General features: G+C 47.8%; 1 protein-coding gene across 16 annotated transcripts in view; it reads right to left on the bottom strand.

The window, feature by feature from the left end:
* Window positions 1-17,693, bottom strand: part of EVA1C (eva-1 homolog C) — a 108,994-nt gene that overhangs the window by 56,828 nt on the left and 34,473 nt on the right. For 13 of the 16 annotated variants that reach the window (XM_017526124.2, XM_017526120.2, XM_017526122.2 and 10 more), the window contains 2 exons: window positions 6,287-6,483; window positions 850-973 (listed from right to left, as the gene is read on the bottom strand). The exons of 1 other annotated variant lie outside the window; for it this stretch is intronic. In XM_017526124.2, the coding sequence (XP_017381613.1) occupies window positions 850-973; window positions 6,287-6,483 (321 nt within the window). The remainder of the gene's footprint in view (window positions 1-849; window positions 974-6,286; window positions 6,484-17,693) is intronic. 2 more of the 16 variants (XM_017526121.2, XM_017526125.2) reach the window with 1 other exon arrangement.

The raw sequence follows: 17,693 nt of genomic DNA, 5'->3' as shown, positions 1-17,693 counted from the left end.
GGTGGGAGAATCGCTTGAACCCTGGTAGCGGAGGTTGCAGTGAGCCGAGATCGCACATTGCACTCCAGTCTGTGTAACAAGAGCGAAACTCTGTCTCGAAAAAAAAAAAAAAAAAAAAAATTAACTCCTTGGGTTTGGTTAAACACACAGCTATCATTTCTCTGCAACAAGGTGTTCAAGAACCTCTAATGCTGCAGTGACCTCTGGCTTCTCTTGGCGCCTGGAAGTGTGACCCACCCACTGAAGATGGATTGTTTTGGCCATCACAAAACTGACCTGTGTTACAAATGGCAAAAGTCAATGGGGAAAAGAACGAGAATCAGAATAAAAGAGATTGCTCCAGCCATATCTCCTCTCATTCTCCTGGGGAACAAGGAGCCCCTGCCATGGGTGTGGGCGGGAGGAGCCGGTTCTTAAAGAACTGAAACAGTGGGTGCAGGTGGCAGGTGGCCCACTGAGCCTCAGGGGAAAACAGGCAGCCCCTCCGTCTCAACACAAGACACCTCTGAAAAGCAGAACCAACTCTTCATTTTGTGGAATAGCAATTGTGGTCTCTCACCACCTCGAGAGTCGTGACATCAGTACAACTGAGTTGTACATATTGGAAAGGATTTTTTAAATTCCTGGATTTGTATGAAGGCATATGCAGATGCACACACACAATCCTTCTCTCCCTCTCTCTATGTTTCTCTCTCTCTGTCTCTAAAAAACTGGGTAGGATGGAGCACAGTGTTTCTACTAATGAGATTCAAAGTTGGAACAAATGCCAACGGGCAGAGAATTTTGACCAGGAGTGTGAAGGAAGCGAGAACCACACCCCAAACACTGTCCCCCTCCAAAATTACTTACTAGGTTGGCATTTAAAGGAGACCAGGAGGTATTTACTGCTTCCTGGACAAAGGTCAGGTCCAAAAACACGGCTATTGACCAGGAGGTGGCAGGCTCGCTGGTTCTGGCATTCGTCCAGCACCTTCTAGAAGGAGAGGGTAGAAAAGGGATAGGCTTGAAAACTGCTCGCAGTGACTGCCAGCCCCGAACTGGGGCTGCTCTGGGCTCTGCAAAGGGAAGGGCACCTCCCCACCTGGCCAAGCTGTGGCTAAGGCCGAAGAGCATACACATGGGTGATCGGCTTGGCACCCTGTCTCCCTGCTCTTTCTCCTAGAAAGAAACTGATCCTGCCGGGTGCGGTGGCTCATGCCTGTAATCCCAGAACTTTGGGAGGCTGAGGCTGGCAGGTCATCTGAGGTCGGGAGTTCGAGACCAGCCTGGCCAACATGGAGAAACCTCGTCTCTACTAAAAATACAAAATTAGCTTGGCGTGGTGGCGCATGCCCTGTAATCCCAGCTACTCGGGAGGCTGAGGCAGGAGAATCGCTACCCAGGAGCTGAGATGGCGCCATTGCACTGTAGCCTGGGCAGTAAGAGTGAAGCTTAAAAAAAAAAAGAAAAGAAAAGAAACCTGATCCAATAGTGCCAGGCTCCTCAGAAAACTAACCTCCGATCTACCACCAGCAGTGTGGCTGCTGCTACTTTCAGCAAAGGCGCTGCCCTGTGAGGCTCCAGGAGGTGCAAGCAGGGTCAGAGGACTTTCAGATATTGGGCTGCAGGGGACTTCCAGGTCCCCTTCGAGTGTGGGTCGTCCCCTAGCTTTAAGCTGAGAGAGCTGTGGCCATCAGGAATCACAATCCTGGCCCTTCATCCTTAAACAGCCCTGCACAGGCCACAGGAGAGCTGTGCACTGGGGAGCCCTTGGGGACTCAAAGCCTTTCTAGCTTGCGAACTGTTTAGAGTTCTAAAATAGAAATTACAAAGCTGATTCCCACCCTTATCAAACCCAAGAGCAAACTCAGGAGGATGGGACCCACTTCTCCCTTGGGAAGCAGTTTTCTTTTTTCTTTCCTTTCTTTCCTTTTTTTTTTTTTTTCTTTGAGACAGAGTCTTCCTCTGATGCCCAGGCTGGAGTACAGTGGCACAATTTCGGCTCACTGCAACCTCTGCCTACTGGGTTCAAGCAATTCTCCTGCCTCAGCCTCCCAAGCAACTGGGACAATAGGCACATGCCACCATGCCCAGTTAATTTTTTGTATTTTTAGTAGAGATGGGGTTTTATCATATTGGCCAGGCTGGTCTCAAACTCCTGACCTTGTGAATCACCTGCCTTGGCCTCCCCAAGTGTTGGGGTTACAGGCATGAGCCACCGCATCCGGCTGGGGAGCAGTTTTCTCAGTGGAATGCTCAGACTTTCTGTTGGGCATTGGGCTTAAACGCTTTCCTTTAAATCTCAATCTCTCTCTCGCTCCTGATTTTTTCCAGGCAGCTCCTTTGTTCTTAAGGCTTCTGCTCTGTGGGAGCTCACAACACCCTCCTCCAGGTCCTGGTAAGGCTCAGCATTTTGCTTCTGGGTTCTTCCAGGTCCTCGTTCCCAAATGGAACAAGTCCTGCCTGTGATAAACATAGAGGTCCTGAACTTGGGTCTGGTTGAAACAAAAACAAAAAGGACACCGAGTACAGTTAGAAAAAAAGTTCCCAAGAATCTGCTTATGACTTTAAGCCTGAATTTAGTGCGCACATGAGCCTCTCTGAGTCATCATGTTCTCAGAGCAGCTCATGGAATATCTCCGTGAAGGATGCTGGCCCTGCCAGGTATTCCCCGTCCTCTCCCGGGCCCAGCAGCTGTGTCTTGATCAGGAAAAAACACTCAAGAGACCCCTCAGACTCTCAGAAGGTGCAGCTTTCAGATGACTGTATGTGGCATGGCGAAGGGCCATGGTGAAATGACTCAGCCCACAGATGTCACTGGGGGGCTCCTCAGAGCAGACCCCAGGGCAGGGCTGTTTTCAAACTATGTCATGAGCTGGAAAATGCAGAGAGGGGGTCTTCCTGTTGACAGTTAAGGGATGAATCAGCTGTGATCTTCCGTGTGGATGTCTTTCCACCTTATGCAACCTCCCTCTGAGGAAACACCTTGCCTGGGCTCCCAGTGCAGCTTAAAAGACATAAAAGTAGGCTGGGCATGGTGGCTCATACTGTAATCCCAGCACTTTGGGAGGCCAAGGTGGTACATCAGGAGTTCGAGACCATCCTGACTAACATAGTAAAACCCTGTCTCTACTAAAAATACGAAAATTAACCAGGAATGATGGGAGTGATGGTGCCTGTGATCCCAGCTGCTTGAGAGGCTGAGGCAGGAGAACTGCTTGAACCCGGAGGCGGAGGTTGTGGTGAGCCAAGATTGTGCCATTGTACTACTCCAGCCTGGGTAACAAGAGTAAAACTCCATCTCAAAAAAAAAAAAAAAAAAGGCACAAAAGTAAAGGACTTCTTGACCTCTGGTTGAAAGAGCAGTGCATTAGCCGGGCGTGGTAGCAAGTGCCTGTAATCCCAGCTACTCTGGGGGCTGAGGCAGAGTCGCCTGAACCTGGGAGGCGGAGGTTGCAGTGAGCCAAGATCACACCACTACACTCCAGCCTGGGTGACAGAGCTAGACTCCGTCTCAAAAAAATAAATAAGAAAAAAGAAAGAGTGGTGCATGGGGATGTTTCTGGCAAACAAACCCTCCGAACAACATCAGAACTGTATTCCCAAATGCTAACTTATCAGCTGGTTATAGAAACATCCTCTTCCCTCCGGGGTATCTGGCAGAGGCAGGTACCCGTGGAATGGTGGAGGTGGTGCCCATGCTCTAATGTACCAGGAGTTCATAACTTTTACAAAGTAGTCACTTTAAACAATGTTGGTACTGGCCAACATTTCTTTCATGCACCCAGGAGGGCAGCAGGCAGCCTGGGATCCAAGGATGGATGGGCGGGGCAGGTGGCTGAGAAGTGGGGGTGGGTCAAGAGGGGCGCAGCTCCTGCGGTGGCAGGAATTAGGGGTAGGGTGTGCGCTATGCTGGAATTAGGGGTAGGGTGGGTGTTTTGCTCCAAAACTCACATTGAAATGTAATTGCCATCATAACAGATTTAACAGGTGGGGTCTTTAGGAGGTGATTAGACCATGAGGCCTCCACCCTCATGAATGGATTAATGCTGGGTTTTTTTTTTTCAGGAGTTGGTGGTTAGAATGGCACTAGGCTTGTTATAAAAGGCAAGTGTGGGCCCTTCTCCTTCTCTTGTCCCTTCCATTCTTCTGCCATGTGAGTACCAGTGGTCCCCAGTCTCCTAGAGGATGTAGTGTTCAAGGAGTCATCTTGGAAGAAGAGACACCAAACCTATGGCACCTTGCTCTTGGGCTTCCCAACCTTCAGGACTGTGAGAAAACAATGTCTGTTCCTTATAAATTACCCAGGCTCAGGTACGCTGTTATAGCAGCACAAGAAGGACTAAGACAGCGGAGCACACAGGGAAAGCAACTTCTTGCCTCCTGAAGAAATGGGTTGTCTCTCCTCAAGGTATAGAAACCATGTCGGGGGGAGTACTCAAACACATTCGTTTTGGCTACTCCATTGATGTTTTTACCAATCACCTGAATACCCAGATACTACCATGCTTGCGTGGAAGCAAGGGATGGTGTGAGGAATAGAAAAATTCTTACATCATCACATTAGTTTTGCTTCTCCTGTTTGGGCCTTTTCGGGAGAGCTACACAGCATTACAGCTAATCCTATTTATCCTTAGTTCTCCTAGCAAATTTATCTTTATCCACATTTTCTATGGTTGACAAAATCAAACAGACTTCCAACTTGCCACCTGCTCTAAACTCCCTGCTTTAAATGTATTCATACGGAACTTGGGAGGCATTAAAAAAAATCTAAGGCCAAGTGACTCAGTAATCCTGCTCAACTAGTTACATGTTAGGGGTCAAGGAAGGTGAAGTAGAAGCTGCTCAGATGATTGAAAGCCATGCACAGTCTAAAACCATCATTGAAATATTAGTTTGACCTTCTCCTATACCAAACCTTTCCCTAAATATGCCAACCACAAAAAGAATGAAATCACACTTCCCAATTCCTGGTACTATCCAGTAGAAGGAAGGAGTCAGAAGAGGCTGCCCAAAATAGATCCAAGCAAGAATGACGTCATTATCTACAAGTGGAGAAGGAAACCATTAAAAAGCACAAGGTGATGATTGATATTTCCTTCCTTGAGTACATTTTCTTTCCTTTTTTTTTGAGATGGAGTTTTGTTCTGTCACCCAGGCTGGAGTGCAATGGCGCAATCTCGGCTCATTGCAATCCTCGCCTCCTGGGTTCAAGTGATTCTTCTGCCTCAGCCTTCCGAGTAGCTGGCTCTACAGGTGCAAGCCACTACACCTGACTAATTTTGTATTATTAGTAGAGATGGGGTTTCACCATATTGGCCAGGCTGGTCTCGAACTCCTGACCTTGTGATCCGCCTGCCTTGGCCTCCCAAAGTGCTGGGATTATAGGCATAATAAGCCACTGCACCTGGCCCCTTGAGTACATTTTCTTTCTTCTTTCTTTCTTTCCTTCTTTCTTTCTTTCTTTCTTTTCTTTCTTTTCTTTCTTCCTTTCTTCCTTTCTTTCTTTCTTTCCCCTTCCTTCCTTCCTTCCTTCCTTCCTTCCTTTCTCTCTCTCTCTCTCTCTTTCTTTTTCTTTCTTTTATTTTTTTTTTGAGACAGAGTCTCTCTCCATCACCAGGCGTCAGGCTGGAGTGCTGTACTGCAACCTCCACCTCCTGGGTTCAAGCAATTCTCTTGCCTCAGCCTCCCGAAGTAGCTGGGACCACAGGCGCGTGCCACCACACCCAGCTAATTTTTGTATTTTAGTAGAGACGGGGTTTCACCCTATTGGCCAGGATGGTCCCTATCTCTTGACCTTGTGATCCACCCACTGTGGCCTCCCAAAGTGCTGGGATTACAGACGTGAGCCACCAGGCCTAACTCCTTGAGTACATTTTCTAAGAAGCTGTTATGACTTCAGATGTCTGCTTCACAGAGATACTTGTGGTTTCCATTACAGAATCCACTTTCCTTTTCTACAGGGATATTTATGGGAGATGTGGGCCTGGAGGTTGAAATCCATCATGGATTCCTTACGTTGCTATACTACAGTAAGGAGTAAACCTGAAAATAAATTCATATTGAAGTGTACAAAGGGGGCTCTGCAATGGTTAGGAATTCTATTTAGATTTCTTTGGTAACGAATCCTTTTGAGAAGCAAATTATAGCTCACCTACAAAACTGCTGACCTGTATAAATTTGGATTTTTCATGGATCAGTTTTGCTTTGATTGAACTATATAATCACAAATATATTTATACCTAGAGAGAGAGAAAGAGCGTATGTTGAAACTTTATCATCTTAACATGTCTACCAAAGGCAATACCTGGAAGGTGGTGGGTGCCACACAGGTTAAGCTGTCTTCCCTCTGGGAGGCAGGCTTCTGGGAGCTACACATTTGGTAATCTTGCCCATAAAATGCTGATTGGACACTTATCGTAGAATGCCGAGGGCACTGTAGATTCAAATAGTCCCCATCACAGGCATAGGCGGTGTGGTTTTGCAGGAGTTTGGTTAGGTAACCTGGAAAATATTCAGTCGGGTTACAAGAGGCCCAGGAACCCACCACTCCTCCATGGGTTTGGGGACAGGAGGACGATGGTTCCCCTGGGCAGGGACTGTTCAGTCCACAACATGTGCAGTGGGGCCTTCCTAGCAGCTCTGGTGCAGAAGTCACCAAATCAGGAGCCAATGTCAACTTTCATGTTGATATGGGAGTGGGACAGGGAAGTGCTGGGTAGAGAAGGGCAGGGTCTCTGGTGAGGGCTCCACCCTCGGGATTGCGCCCATGGACCTAAGTGAGAACACGCACTCCTGTTTTCATGTCCAAATGTTGCATTTTCCAAGACCACTCTGGCCCGCCATGACCCCCATCCTGTGCCCATAAAAACCCAAGACCATAGTGGGCACAAACACAAGTGGTTGGATGTCAAGAGGAGCAGAGGAGCAGAAGAGCATGCTGACAGACACCAGCAGACGCCAGCAGGCTTTTGACAGCGGAACAATGTGGAATTCAGGGGGGCAACTGGAGGACAGTCTGGCTGCTGGGTGGCCCAACTCCAGGGGAAGACCACCTTCCCACTCCATCCCCCTTCTAGCTTCTCATCCATCTGAGAGCTACTTCCACCACTCAATAAAACCTTGCACTCATTCTCCAAGTCCACGTGTGATCTGATTTTTTTTCCAGTACACGAGGGCAAGAACCGGGGATACAGACAGAGCTCTGTCCTTGCGATAAGGCAGAGGGTCTAAATGAGCTGATTAACACAGGCCGCCTGAAGATGGCAAAACCAAGAGATAGCCCACTGTAACACACGCCCACTGGGGCTTCGGGAGCTGTAAACACTCAACCCTACATGCTGCTGTGGAGTCAGAGCCCAAAAACGCTCTTCACAACCTGCCTGTCTGCATGCTCCCCCTAGGGGTTTGAGCGGCAGGATACTGAAGAAGTGAGCCGCAAACGAGCGCGATAAGGGAACGCCTCCTGTTTCAATGTCTGGCCAAGAAACTTTGGTCTGGGATGACCCACTGAATGGTTTGGAGGTGTCTTTGCCCTCAGGAAGTACTCAGGTATTGACCAGGAGCCAAGGAGTCCTGAAGCACCTTTATAAACCAGGAAAAAAATTGGGGTGTGTGTCCCCTGGACGTGTGGATGCCTGTCCTGAGCAAGGCTTGCATTTGCTCATCTCCCACTCGTGAGGCCATGCCTTACTGGGATGAGAGGATGCAGTTTTATTTCAAGAAATCACTCTTGGCTCTGTCTTGGTGCTGGAGAGGAAAACCAGGCAGGGTGCCCTGTGTGGAGAGGGGGCCTGCTCTGAGGATGTGGTGCGGGGAGGGGACGGTGGGGCTCTACTGTGGGTTGAATAGTGTCCCCTCAAGTTCATGTTCATCAGAACCTCAGAATGTGACATGTGGGAATGGGTGGTTGTACATGTAATGAACTAAGAAGATATCATACTGGAGTAAGACGAGCCCTTAACACCACAGGACTGGTGTCCTTATAAGAAGAAAGGAAGAGCCACAGAGGGTAGACAGCCACGTGCAGATGGAATGATGCATCTGAAGCCAAGGAATGCCAAGCGTTGCCAGCCACCACCCAAAACTGGAAACGGCCAGGAAGGATTTTTCCCTAGAACCTTCGAAGGCAGCAAGGCCCTGCCAACGCCTGGATTCAGACTCTGGCCTCCAGAACTGTGAGGGGACTGATTTCTGCTGTTTTCAGCCACCCAAGTTTAGGAAATGGGTTGCAGCAGATACAGGAAATAAGACAGGTAGCCAGTCCCAGCCTCGGCAATTCCCAGGCAGCTTGCAGGAGCCACACTGGGCCTGGAGCTCCCAGAAGCTCTGTGGCGCAGCCGGCGCGGGGGCCCGGACTGTTTCTCAGCAAGGAGGAAAGAAGTTTCATCCAGAACGCGGATCCGCTTCCTCCTTCTCACACCTCGCGAGGTCACAGCGAGGCGGCTGGGAGGGGAGCCAGGGACTTTTCACTGAGGTGTGTGGGAGACAGCTTGGCAGCCCTTGGCCTCTGAAGGGAGGAGGTGGCGTGAAGGAGGGCAGCTTCGGAACTTCCCAGTTCCTGCTCGATGACTGTGTGTAAAGTATTCCTGTTTAGGTTTCAAAATCCTCTCAGAAACATAATTCTCAGAAAATCCAGGCACCAAATCCAGCTCCCTGGGCTTCCCTGAAACCCGAAATCAAAGAGGCTGAGCCAGCCTGCCCTGGGGTCCTCAGGCCCACCAGCCCAGAGTGCTGTTTAGAGGAAAGCTGTAGACACTCCCTGGCTCACTCATGCAGACATTAGCTGTCTTGCTGAAACTCCTTTCTTCACCCTTGAAAACCACTGGAAGAATGGCCAAGAACTCAGCCAACCCAAGTAAGTTCACTTAGAGAAGGAAAATCCAACATGAGTGGCAAAAACCAGCACCTGGAGTGCGGGTCAGAGTCCTGCCTGTTAGGACTGCCACATCATTGCTGGCACAGTGCACCCGCCAGGCACTGAGACCCCTCAGTGGCCCTGGGACTCTGGTCAGTGTCTCCCCGCCTGGTACATAGGCAGGCCCTCATAATACAATTCGTACTGAAAGTTCCAGCCTTCCTGCTGCGTTCTCAGCACCCCATTGTGAGCCACACTCTGCCCCAGGGAAATCACAGTCACCCTGATGTGACCTCTAGGCCAGTGCCCCTTCTGAAGTACCCCAGGCTGGCACCCTCCCACTTGGATCTCTTTCAGCCTCCTCATGAGAACCTTCTTGTCCATCACTCCATCATTCCCTGGACTGTGCTAAATCAGGAGCTGACCACACATCAAATGAATTTTCAGAATGTGTCTTTGGTTCAATGTTCAGGGCTCATCCAAAAGACCAGGTCACTATAGTTAGATGAAAAAAATGACAAGGCTTGGGGGAAGCAGAGCCACAAGATGGAAGGTAACTGGGTCCCAGATTCTTGAAGAGAGGAGCTGCCTGCTCCACAGACTGTCACATGAGTGGGAATGAAACTTCTGCTGTGTTTAGACCATTACCTTTCTTCATGCTATTCATCACATAGTCTATCCCTGCTAAACAGAACTTGACCTCCACCAGACCATTTACATCAAGACATATATGTGCAGTGCAGTGCCTGAGCCTCCAACCCATGCCCCCCTGCCCACCTATCCACCCGGCCCTATCATATTCTTATTCTGAGGATGGTATTCTGGGGCCAGAAGCTCAGTGCATAGAAGTGACTAATGCAAGGTCCTTCAGGGGCTTTGCACTTCCATGCATGTCAGTCCTAGCATGGTGCAGGTACAAAGAAGACACTTCAGCAGTATGACCTCCCCTACACTCAGTCCAATTCCTTCTTCAAAACCTAGGCCCAGCCGGCCATGGTGGCTCATGCCTGTAATCCCAAGACTTTGGGAGGCCAAGGCGGGCAGATCCTCTGAGGTCAGGAGTTCGAGACCAGCCTGGCCAACATGGTGAAATTCTGTCTCTACTAAAAATGCAAAAAGCCGGGCATGGTGGCACACCCTGTAATCCCAGTTACTCTGGAGGCTGAGGCACGAGAATCTCTTGAACCCAGGGGGCGGAGATTGCAGTGAGCTGAGACTGCACCACAGCACTCCAGCCTGGGAGAGTGAGACCCCATCTCAAAAACAAAACAAAACAAAACAAAAACAAACCTTAGGCCCGCATCCAGACAATAGAATGTTACTTAGCACTAAAATGAAATCAGTTATCACACCACAAAAAGACATGAAGAGACCTTAAATGTGTATTCCCAAGTGAAAGAAGCCAATCTGAAAAGGCTGTGCACTGCATGATTCCAAATATATGACATTCTGGAAAAAGCAAAACTATGGAGACAACGAAAATATCCATGGTTGCCAGAGGTCAGGAGAAAGAAGGAATGAATTGGTGGAGCACAGAGTACTTGTAGGGCAGTGAAATTACTCCGTGTGATACTACAATGGTGGATTCATGTAATTGTCCACATGTCCAAACCCATGCAATGTACAACACCAAGAGTGAGCCCTAATGTAAACTATGGACTCCGGGTGAGAGTGATGTGACAATGTAGGTTTATTGATTATGACAAATATCCCACCCAGGTTTGATATTCCTAGTGGGGGAAGCTGTGCATGTGTGTGTGTGGCAGCAGGGAGTAGAGGTTGATGAAAACTGCGTTTTCTGCTCCATTTCCCCCCCCTTTCGTTCCTTCCTTCCTTTCTTCCTTCCATCCGTCCTTCTTTCCTTCCTTCCTTCCTTCCTTCCCTCCCTTCCTCCTTCCTTCCTCCCTCCCTCCCTCCCTCCCTCCCTTCCTTCCTTCCTCCTTCCTTCCTTTTTCTTTCTCTCTCTCTTTCTTTCTTTCTCTCATTTCTTTTTCTTTCTTCTTCTCTCTCTCTTTTCTTGATGGAGTCTTGCTCTGTCACGCAGGCAGTGGTGATATCCTGGCCCACTGCACTCAAAACTCCTGACCTCGTGATCTGACTGCCTCAGCCTCTCAAAGTGCTGGGATTACAAATTTGAGCCATTGTGCCTGAACTCTGTTCCATTTTTCTATGAATCTAGAACTTCTCTAAAAAATTAAGTCTATTTAAAAGGAAAAAAACTCCCTCCCCCAGGACAGCATTACCTTTAGGAGGAGAGGGACTAGTGATAGGGAGGGGAGAGGGGGGAGCTCAGGTGAGCTGGCCATGCCCTGTTCCTTGATCTGCATGGTGGGTGTGTGCCTTACTTTGTGAAAGTTCACCCGCTTATCCACTTTGAATGTATAAACAAAAACGTTTAAGAAAACTTCACCTGCAGTTACCTGACCTACACTTTTAAACAATAAAGAAAGCCTAGGCACCATGGAGCCTTGGGTGATTCATGGAGGAAGGGGATGTGGAATGCCTGCTTCTGCAACCAGCCTCAGTCCCGCGAGGATGGGCTCCCAGGTGACAGCAGGACAGGTTCATGAAGACCAGGTGTCACCGACATGCTCCGGTCGTCGAGGGTGGCTGCCCATGCCTCATGCTGTTTGGTCTACAGTGCCAAAAGGTCGGAAAGAAGGACAATTAGAACAACCCAATGGTTTCAGCGACATGGAAGCTATCAACTACCATTTGGAAACCATTTGGGATGGTGGGTGGGAACAGAAGCTTGTTTGGAAAAGGTTGAAAAGTAAGTGGAGGGGCCAGACATGGTGGCTCATGCTTGCAATCCCAACCCTTTGGGAGGCCGAGGCTTGAAGATCACCTGAGACCAGGAGTTTGAGATCAGCCTGGCCAACATGGAGAAACCCAGTCTCTACAAAATGTACAAAATTAGCCGGGCGTGGTGGCATATGCCTGTAATCCCAGCTACTCAGGTGGCTGAGGCAGGAGAATCACTTGAACATGGGAGGCAGAGGTTGCAGTGAGCCGAGATTGCACCATTGCACTCCAGCCTGGGCAACAAGAGTAAAACTTTGTCTCAAAAAAAAAAGAAAAGAAAAGAAAAGAAAAGTGAGTGGAAGTTAAGAAAGTCATGTGGTAGTCAGAATAACAGCCCCCACAGATGTCCACAGGCCTTAATCCCCAGGACCTGTGATTATGTTAACTGACATTCATGGTAAAGGTACTTGGCAGATGTCATGAAGTTCAGGGTCTTGAGTTGGTGAAATTCTCCTGGATTATCTGGAAGGAGTTTATGTAATCACAAGAGTCCTTAAGAGGAGGAAGGCAGCCCGGCGCGGTGGCTCAGGCTTGTAATCCCAACACTTTGAGAAGCCGAGGCAGCTGGCTCACCTGAGGTCAGGAGTTCTAGACCAGCCTGGCCAATATGATGAAAACTCATCTCTACTAAGAATCCAAATTTAGCTGGGCATGGTGGCAGGTGCCTGTAATCCCAGCTACTCGGAAGGCTGAGGCAGGAGAATCACTTATACCAGAGAAGTGGAGGTTGCAGTGAGCTAAGATCGTGCCATTGCACTACAGCCTGGGCAACAAGAGAGAAACTCCATCTCTTGGCCAGGCGTGGTGGCTCCTGCCTGTAATCTCAGCACTTTGGGAGGCTGAGGTAGGCAGATCACCTGAGGTCAGGAGTTCAAGACCCGCCTGGCAAACATGGTGAAACCCCATCTTTACTAAAAATGCAAAAATGAGCCAGGCATGATGGCAGGCGCCTGTAATCCCAGCTGCTCCAGAAGCTGAGGCAGGAGAATAGTTTGAACCCAGGTGGTGGAGGTTGCAGTGGGTCTAGATCACACCATTACCATTACACGTTACAGTTTGTATAGATGATGGTTGCAACAGTGTGGTGAAGATGAGGGAAACAGCTGTAACTATAAGAACTGATGTTCAGGGAGAGATTTTTTTTTTAATTTAATTTTTATTTTTGGTGCCATGACTGGAATTTGAACCTAGATTTTTAAATAATGGTGATTGAGTTAAAGTTGGAAGAGGCTTGTGTATATATGTATGTGTATATATAAATACGTATGCAGATGACCCTTAGATCATATTAGATTTCTTTCTTCCTTCCCTTCCTTCCTCCCTCTCTCCCTCCCTCCCTCCCTCCCTTCCTTCCTTCCTTCCTCTCTTTCTCTCTTTCTCTTTCTTTTCCGGGAGGAAGTCTCCCTTTGTCACCCAGGTTGGAGTACAGTGGGGTGATCTCCACTCACTGCAACCTTCGCCTCCCAGGTTCAAGCGATTCACCTGCCTCAGCCTCCAGAGTAGCTGGGATTACAGGCACACACAACCATGCCCAGCTAATTTTTGTTTTTGGCCAGGCTGGTTTGGAACTGCTGACCTCAAGTGATCCACCCACTGCAGCCTCCCAAAGTGCTGGAATTACAGGCGTGAGCCACTACACCTGGCCCATATGTATTCGATTTATTTTTTTCTTATTGCCCCCATCCCCCTTTCTTTCTCTTTCTTTCTTTCTCTTTCTTTCTTTCTTTCTTTCTTTCTTCTTTCTTTCTTTCTTTCTTTTCCTTCCCTCCTTCCTTCCTTCCTTCCTTCCCTCCTTCCTTCCTTCCTTCCTTCCTTCCTTCCTTCCTTCTTCCTTCCTTCCTTCCTTCCTTCCTTCCTTCCTTCTTTCCTTCTTTCCTTCTTTCCTTCTTTCCTTCTNTTCTTTCTTTCTTTCTTTCTTTCTTTCCTTCTTTCTTCTTTCTTTCTTTCTTTCTTTTCCTTCCCTCCTTCCTTCCTTCCTTCCTTCCTTCCTTCCTTCCTTCCTTCCTTTCTTTCTTCCTTTTTTTTGTATTAGATTTCTTACTGTGGGTTATGGTTCGACAAATGTGAAGGCGGGTATTGTCGAGAGACTGCTCAAAATGATGAACTGTGGGCTCCAAGCTAAATATAGGGGGAAAAATGAGCAGAGAAGAGGGACGGGTCCCAGCCCAAGAGACCAGAGGTTCTGATGAGGACCAGCAAGGTCAGAGGGAGGGAACCACACAGCAGGCTGGAGAGGCAGGAGGCTGTGACCCTGCGTTGTTTGAAGAGTGCTTTCAAGGTGGATTTGCAGGTGTTGGAAATGTCCAGGAGTGGTCATGGAAGGGGGTAGAAGAGGTTGGTGGAGAAGGTTGCTGGAAAGGAGGATGCCAGGACTGAGAGTGAAGATGCCCTGGACCAGGCGTCTCCCAAGATGAAGGTAAGAAGTGGGTTGGAGCAGGAGCCTGCTGCCAAGTTGTCCTTAAACAAAAGGCACATGACAGATGAGCTGCTCCCCATCTCACACCCTTTCCGGCATGCACCTTCCCCGGTAGGCAAGCTCATGCATTCCAGTGTGCAGGGCAGAGTCGTCAGGCCGCTGAGCTTCCCACGCCTTGGCTTCTTGGCTGGTTCAAGAGAGATCCTTCTTAAAGAACAACTACTAATGCAACTGCTTATTAATGATTCCCTCCGGGTCAAATTCTTCACCATGTTGGATCAGTCAAAACTGCTTTGTTTCTTAATAGTTCCAGTCAGAGTTTTTACAATCTAACTCTACTTGTGGGCAAGTATTTACTCTCCTGGAAGATGGTGGATGTGCACACTCCGTTAAGAAATCAGTCCAGGAATCCAGGAGAGCTTGGAGATGCTCTGTTGATCCTTGTTCAACTGGTGAGGTGGGGAGATGGGAGGATGTAGGCTCTTTTTTATCACTTCACATCACTCAGGGATCTTGGAACAGCTCATGTTTAACTCCAAGACACTCTTTCCTGGTGAATACTCCCACTGTGAATCAGCAGAAACTCTTACAGCTACTGCCATGGCGAAAACCTTCCTCAAAGGAGTATCTTCAGGCCTCGGTTGAGCAAATCTTAGAACAGTTTAGACCAAAGTTCTTAGGTTTTCATTTTTTTAGTATAGATGAAGAGTTCATGACATGAACCCCTAAGAGTGGTGGGAGCTCTCCTCCATCTTCTGAAAGGCACAGGTAAGTCCTTCTTGGGATCATCATCCTCATCGAATTTACAATGAAAATCCATTTATATTCAAATAATCCAGTGACTATAGAAAGGCCAGTGTGAGAGGAAAATAAATCTTGGGACCCCATGCTTACTAAGCCAATGGGAAAAGTCAAGCTGGGAACTGGGTCACGCAAACCTGCCTCCCATTTGGTTCCTAAGATGGCTACAAAGATGAAAAGCTACATACATCCCTCACCTTTTGCCCACAAGGAGATTCCTTGCAGGCCCGAAGATCTTTATTTTATTTATTGATTTATTTTTATTTTTTCGAGATGGTGTTGGGATTCACTCAGGGTGGTTGGCAAAATATTAAGGGAAATATTAGGGAAAGTTATAAGATTATAGTCTCAAATCTTTTGGAAGGCCGAAAGGTTTCATTAACTTGTCATAATAGGACGGGCTGAAGGCAGCCGGTTCTTACCTTACAGCATTAGGTCCTAGGGTGAAGATTAGGGATAACAGAAGCTTCTCCAGTTAAGTCTGTTTACCCCCACGTTCCTTTGTCTCTACTCTAACTATCTGGTTTGCTCATGTAACCTTAGTGCCAGATGGCCCTCTCAGGGGGAGGTTGAAGGGGGAATTCCCTTTAATGGTGTTTGTTCTGGGTCCCTGAACCAAAGCTTTTATAATTTGTAAAACCACTCTTTTAGCCATGTTAATCACCCACAAGCGTGTTCCCAGAACCTCTGTTATTAAATCTACACTGAATAAATGCAAGGAGGAACAGCTAGTAAGAGGTTGGGTAGCTGCAACTGCCCTCTGAGAGTAGCTGATGACTTCCGTAGCCCACTCGTTCACTGTACTTTGTGTGTTTGAGTGTATTTATTCATCCGTCGTGGAGTCAGGGTTTGCGGGATAGACTGGTGGTGATCAACATCTCAAGACAGGGTCTTGCTCTGTCACCCAGGCTGGAGAGCAGTGGCGTGATCTTGGCTCACTGTAACCTCCGCCTCCTGGGTTCAAGCAATTCTTCTGCTTCAGCCTCCTGAGTAGCTGGGACTACAGGTGTGCACCACCACACCTGGCTAATTTTTATATTTTTAGTAGAGATGAGTTTCACCATATTGGTCGGGCTTGTCTCCAACTCTTGACCTTGTGATCCACCCACCTCGGCCCCCCACAAAGTGCTGGGATTACAGTGTGAGCCAGTGTGCCTGGCTGATCTTTACTTTGAAACAGTTCTGTTGAATTTCACCCTGTCAATGTAAATTGATAGCTTATCCACAGATGTGGGACAGGACAGACCTCAAAGTCATCCTTCTGCTTGCCTGAGACAAATGCATAGCTGGTTGCTTCCTCTGTCCAATTGTCTACATTATCTTATGTAAAATTGCAGATCCATTTAGCCAGATGAAGTGACGGCATGAATGACTGTTTCCTCTACCCACCCCCATATGAATATTGTATATTCCCCCAATATCCATCCTTTCCCCTTTAAATATTGAAGCACTTAAAATTATCTCTGGAGAAAGGCATAGATGTGTCTCCCAGGTGAATGTCCTTTATTTTGGCAAATAAACCCCCTAAAATGATTACAACTTGCCTTAGTCATTTTCACTGATTTATGCCAGAATGATATAAATAACTGATTTTCAAAGAATTGTGGTATGTGTCCCAAAGTTTTCTATAGGAGTGTGATATTATAAAATATGTTTTTGATCTTATACATGTTTCCTTCCATACAACTCCTAAAACACTTAGGCTCTCCAAAGTGAGGTGTTTTGTATGGTATTAAGTTGATTGATGTCTGACAGCCCTTAGGTAGCTTCAGGATGGGGGTTGGTCCCTGGAAAGACCAAGGCAAGATTAGGTTGGGACTTTCAGCCCACCCCCCAACTTCCAGGGAGAGGAGAGGAACTGAAGGTTACATTGATCACTAATGGCCAGCGATTTAATCAATTATGCCTGTGTAATGATGCTTCTATAAAAATCCAAAAGACCTGGGTTTGGAGAGCTTCCGGATAGCAGAACACGTACAGGTTTCTGAGGGGCAGGGCACCCAGGGTGGGCATAGAAGCTCCGTACTCTTTCCCTCACTCCTTTCCCTATGTGTCTCTTCATCTGTATCCTTTGTAATTGCCTTTATAATAAACTGATAAACATAAGTAAACTTCCCTAAAGTTTTTCTGTGAGCCACTCTCGCATGTTGATGGAACCCACAGAGGGGGTCATGGGAACCTCAACTTGAAGCTTGTTGTGCCGAAGTTCCAGAGGCCCAGGCTGTGACTGCTGGGAAGAAGGGCTGAGCCTTCGGTCTGTGGGATGTGATGCTATCTCCAGGTAGATGGTGTCAGAGTTGAATTGGAGTATACCCAGCTGGTATTTGCTGCAGAATTAATTGGTTGCTTGTTGTTGGGGAGGAATCCCCAAACATTTGGTCACAAAAATATTCTGTGTTCATTGTTGTTGAGTGAAATTGTAACTCTGTTTTAAACCTTATGCCAGAATTCCTACATGACTGATGGAAGTGGGTTTTGCAAAATTGAAAGTGAAGGCAGCTTTATTGCCTGATGGTAAAAATGGCCCATTACTTTGGCACCTATATAAACTTACCCTATCAGAATGGGAGTGGGCTGAGGAGACATTTGCTAGATTAGCATTGCTGCCTGCGGTCCAGACCAGCACACTGGCAATTCTAATGTCCCTTCCAAAGGTTATTAATAAAGAAAATGAAAAATAGGCCCGGCGTGGTGGCTCACACTTGTACCAGCACTTTGGGAGGCCGAGGCAGGCGGATTACCTGAGGTCAGGAGTTCTAGACTAGCCTGACCAACATGGAGAAATCCTGTCTCTACTGAAAATACAAAAAATTAGCCAGGCATGGTGGTGCATGC

This window comes from Cebus imitator, unplaced genomic scaffold, assembly GCF_001604975.1.
Source record: "Cebus imitator isolate Cc_AM_T3 unplaced genomic scaffold, Cebus_imitator-1.0 Scaffold41, whole genome shotgun sequence".
NCBI classification, from domain to species: Eukaryota; Metazoa; Chordata; class Mammalia; order Primates; family Cebidae; genus Cebus; species Cebus imitator.
Note: the sequence above shows the minus strand (reverse complement) of the source record. Positions and strands in the feature narration are given on the sequence as shown.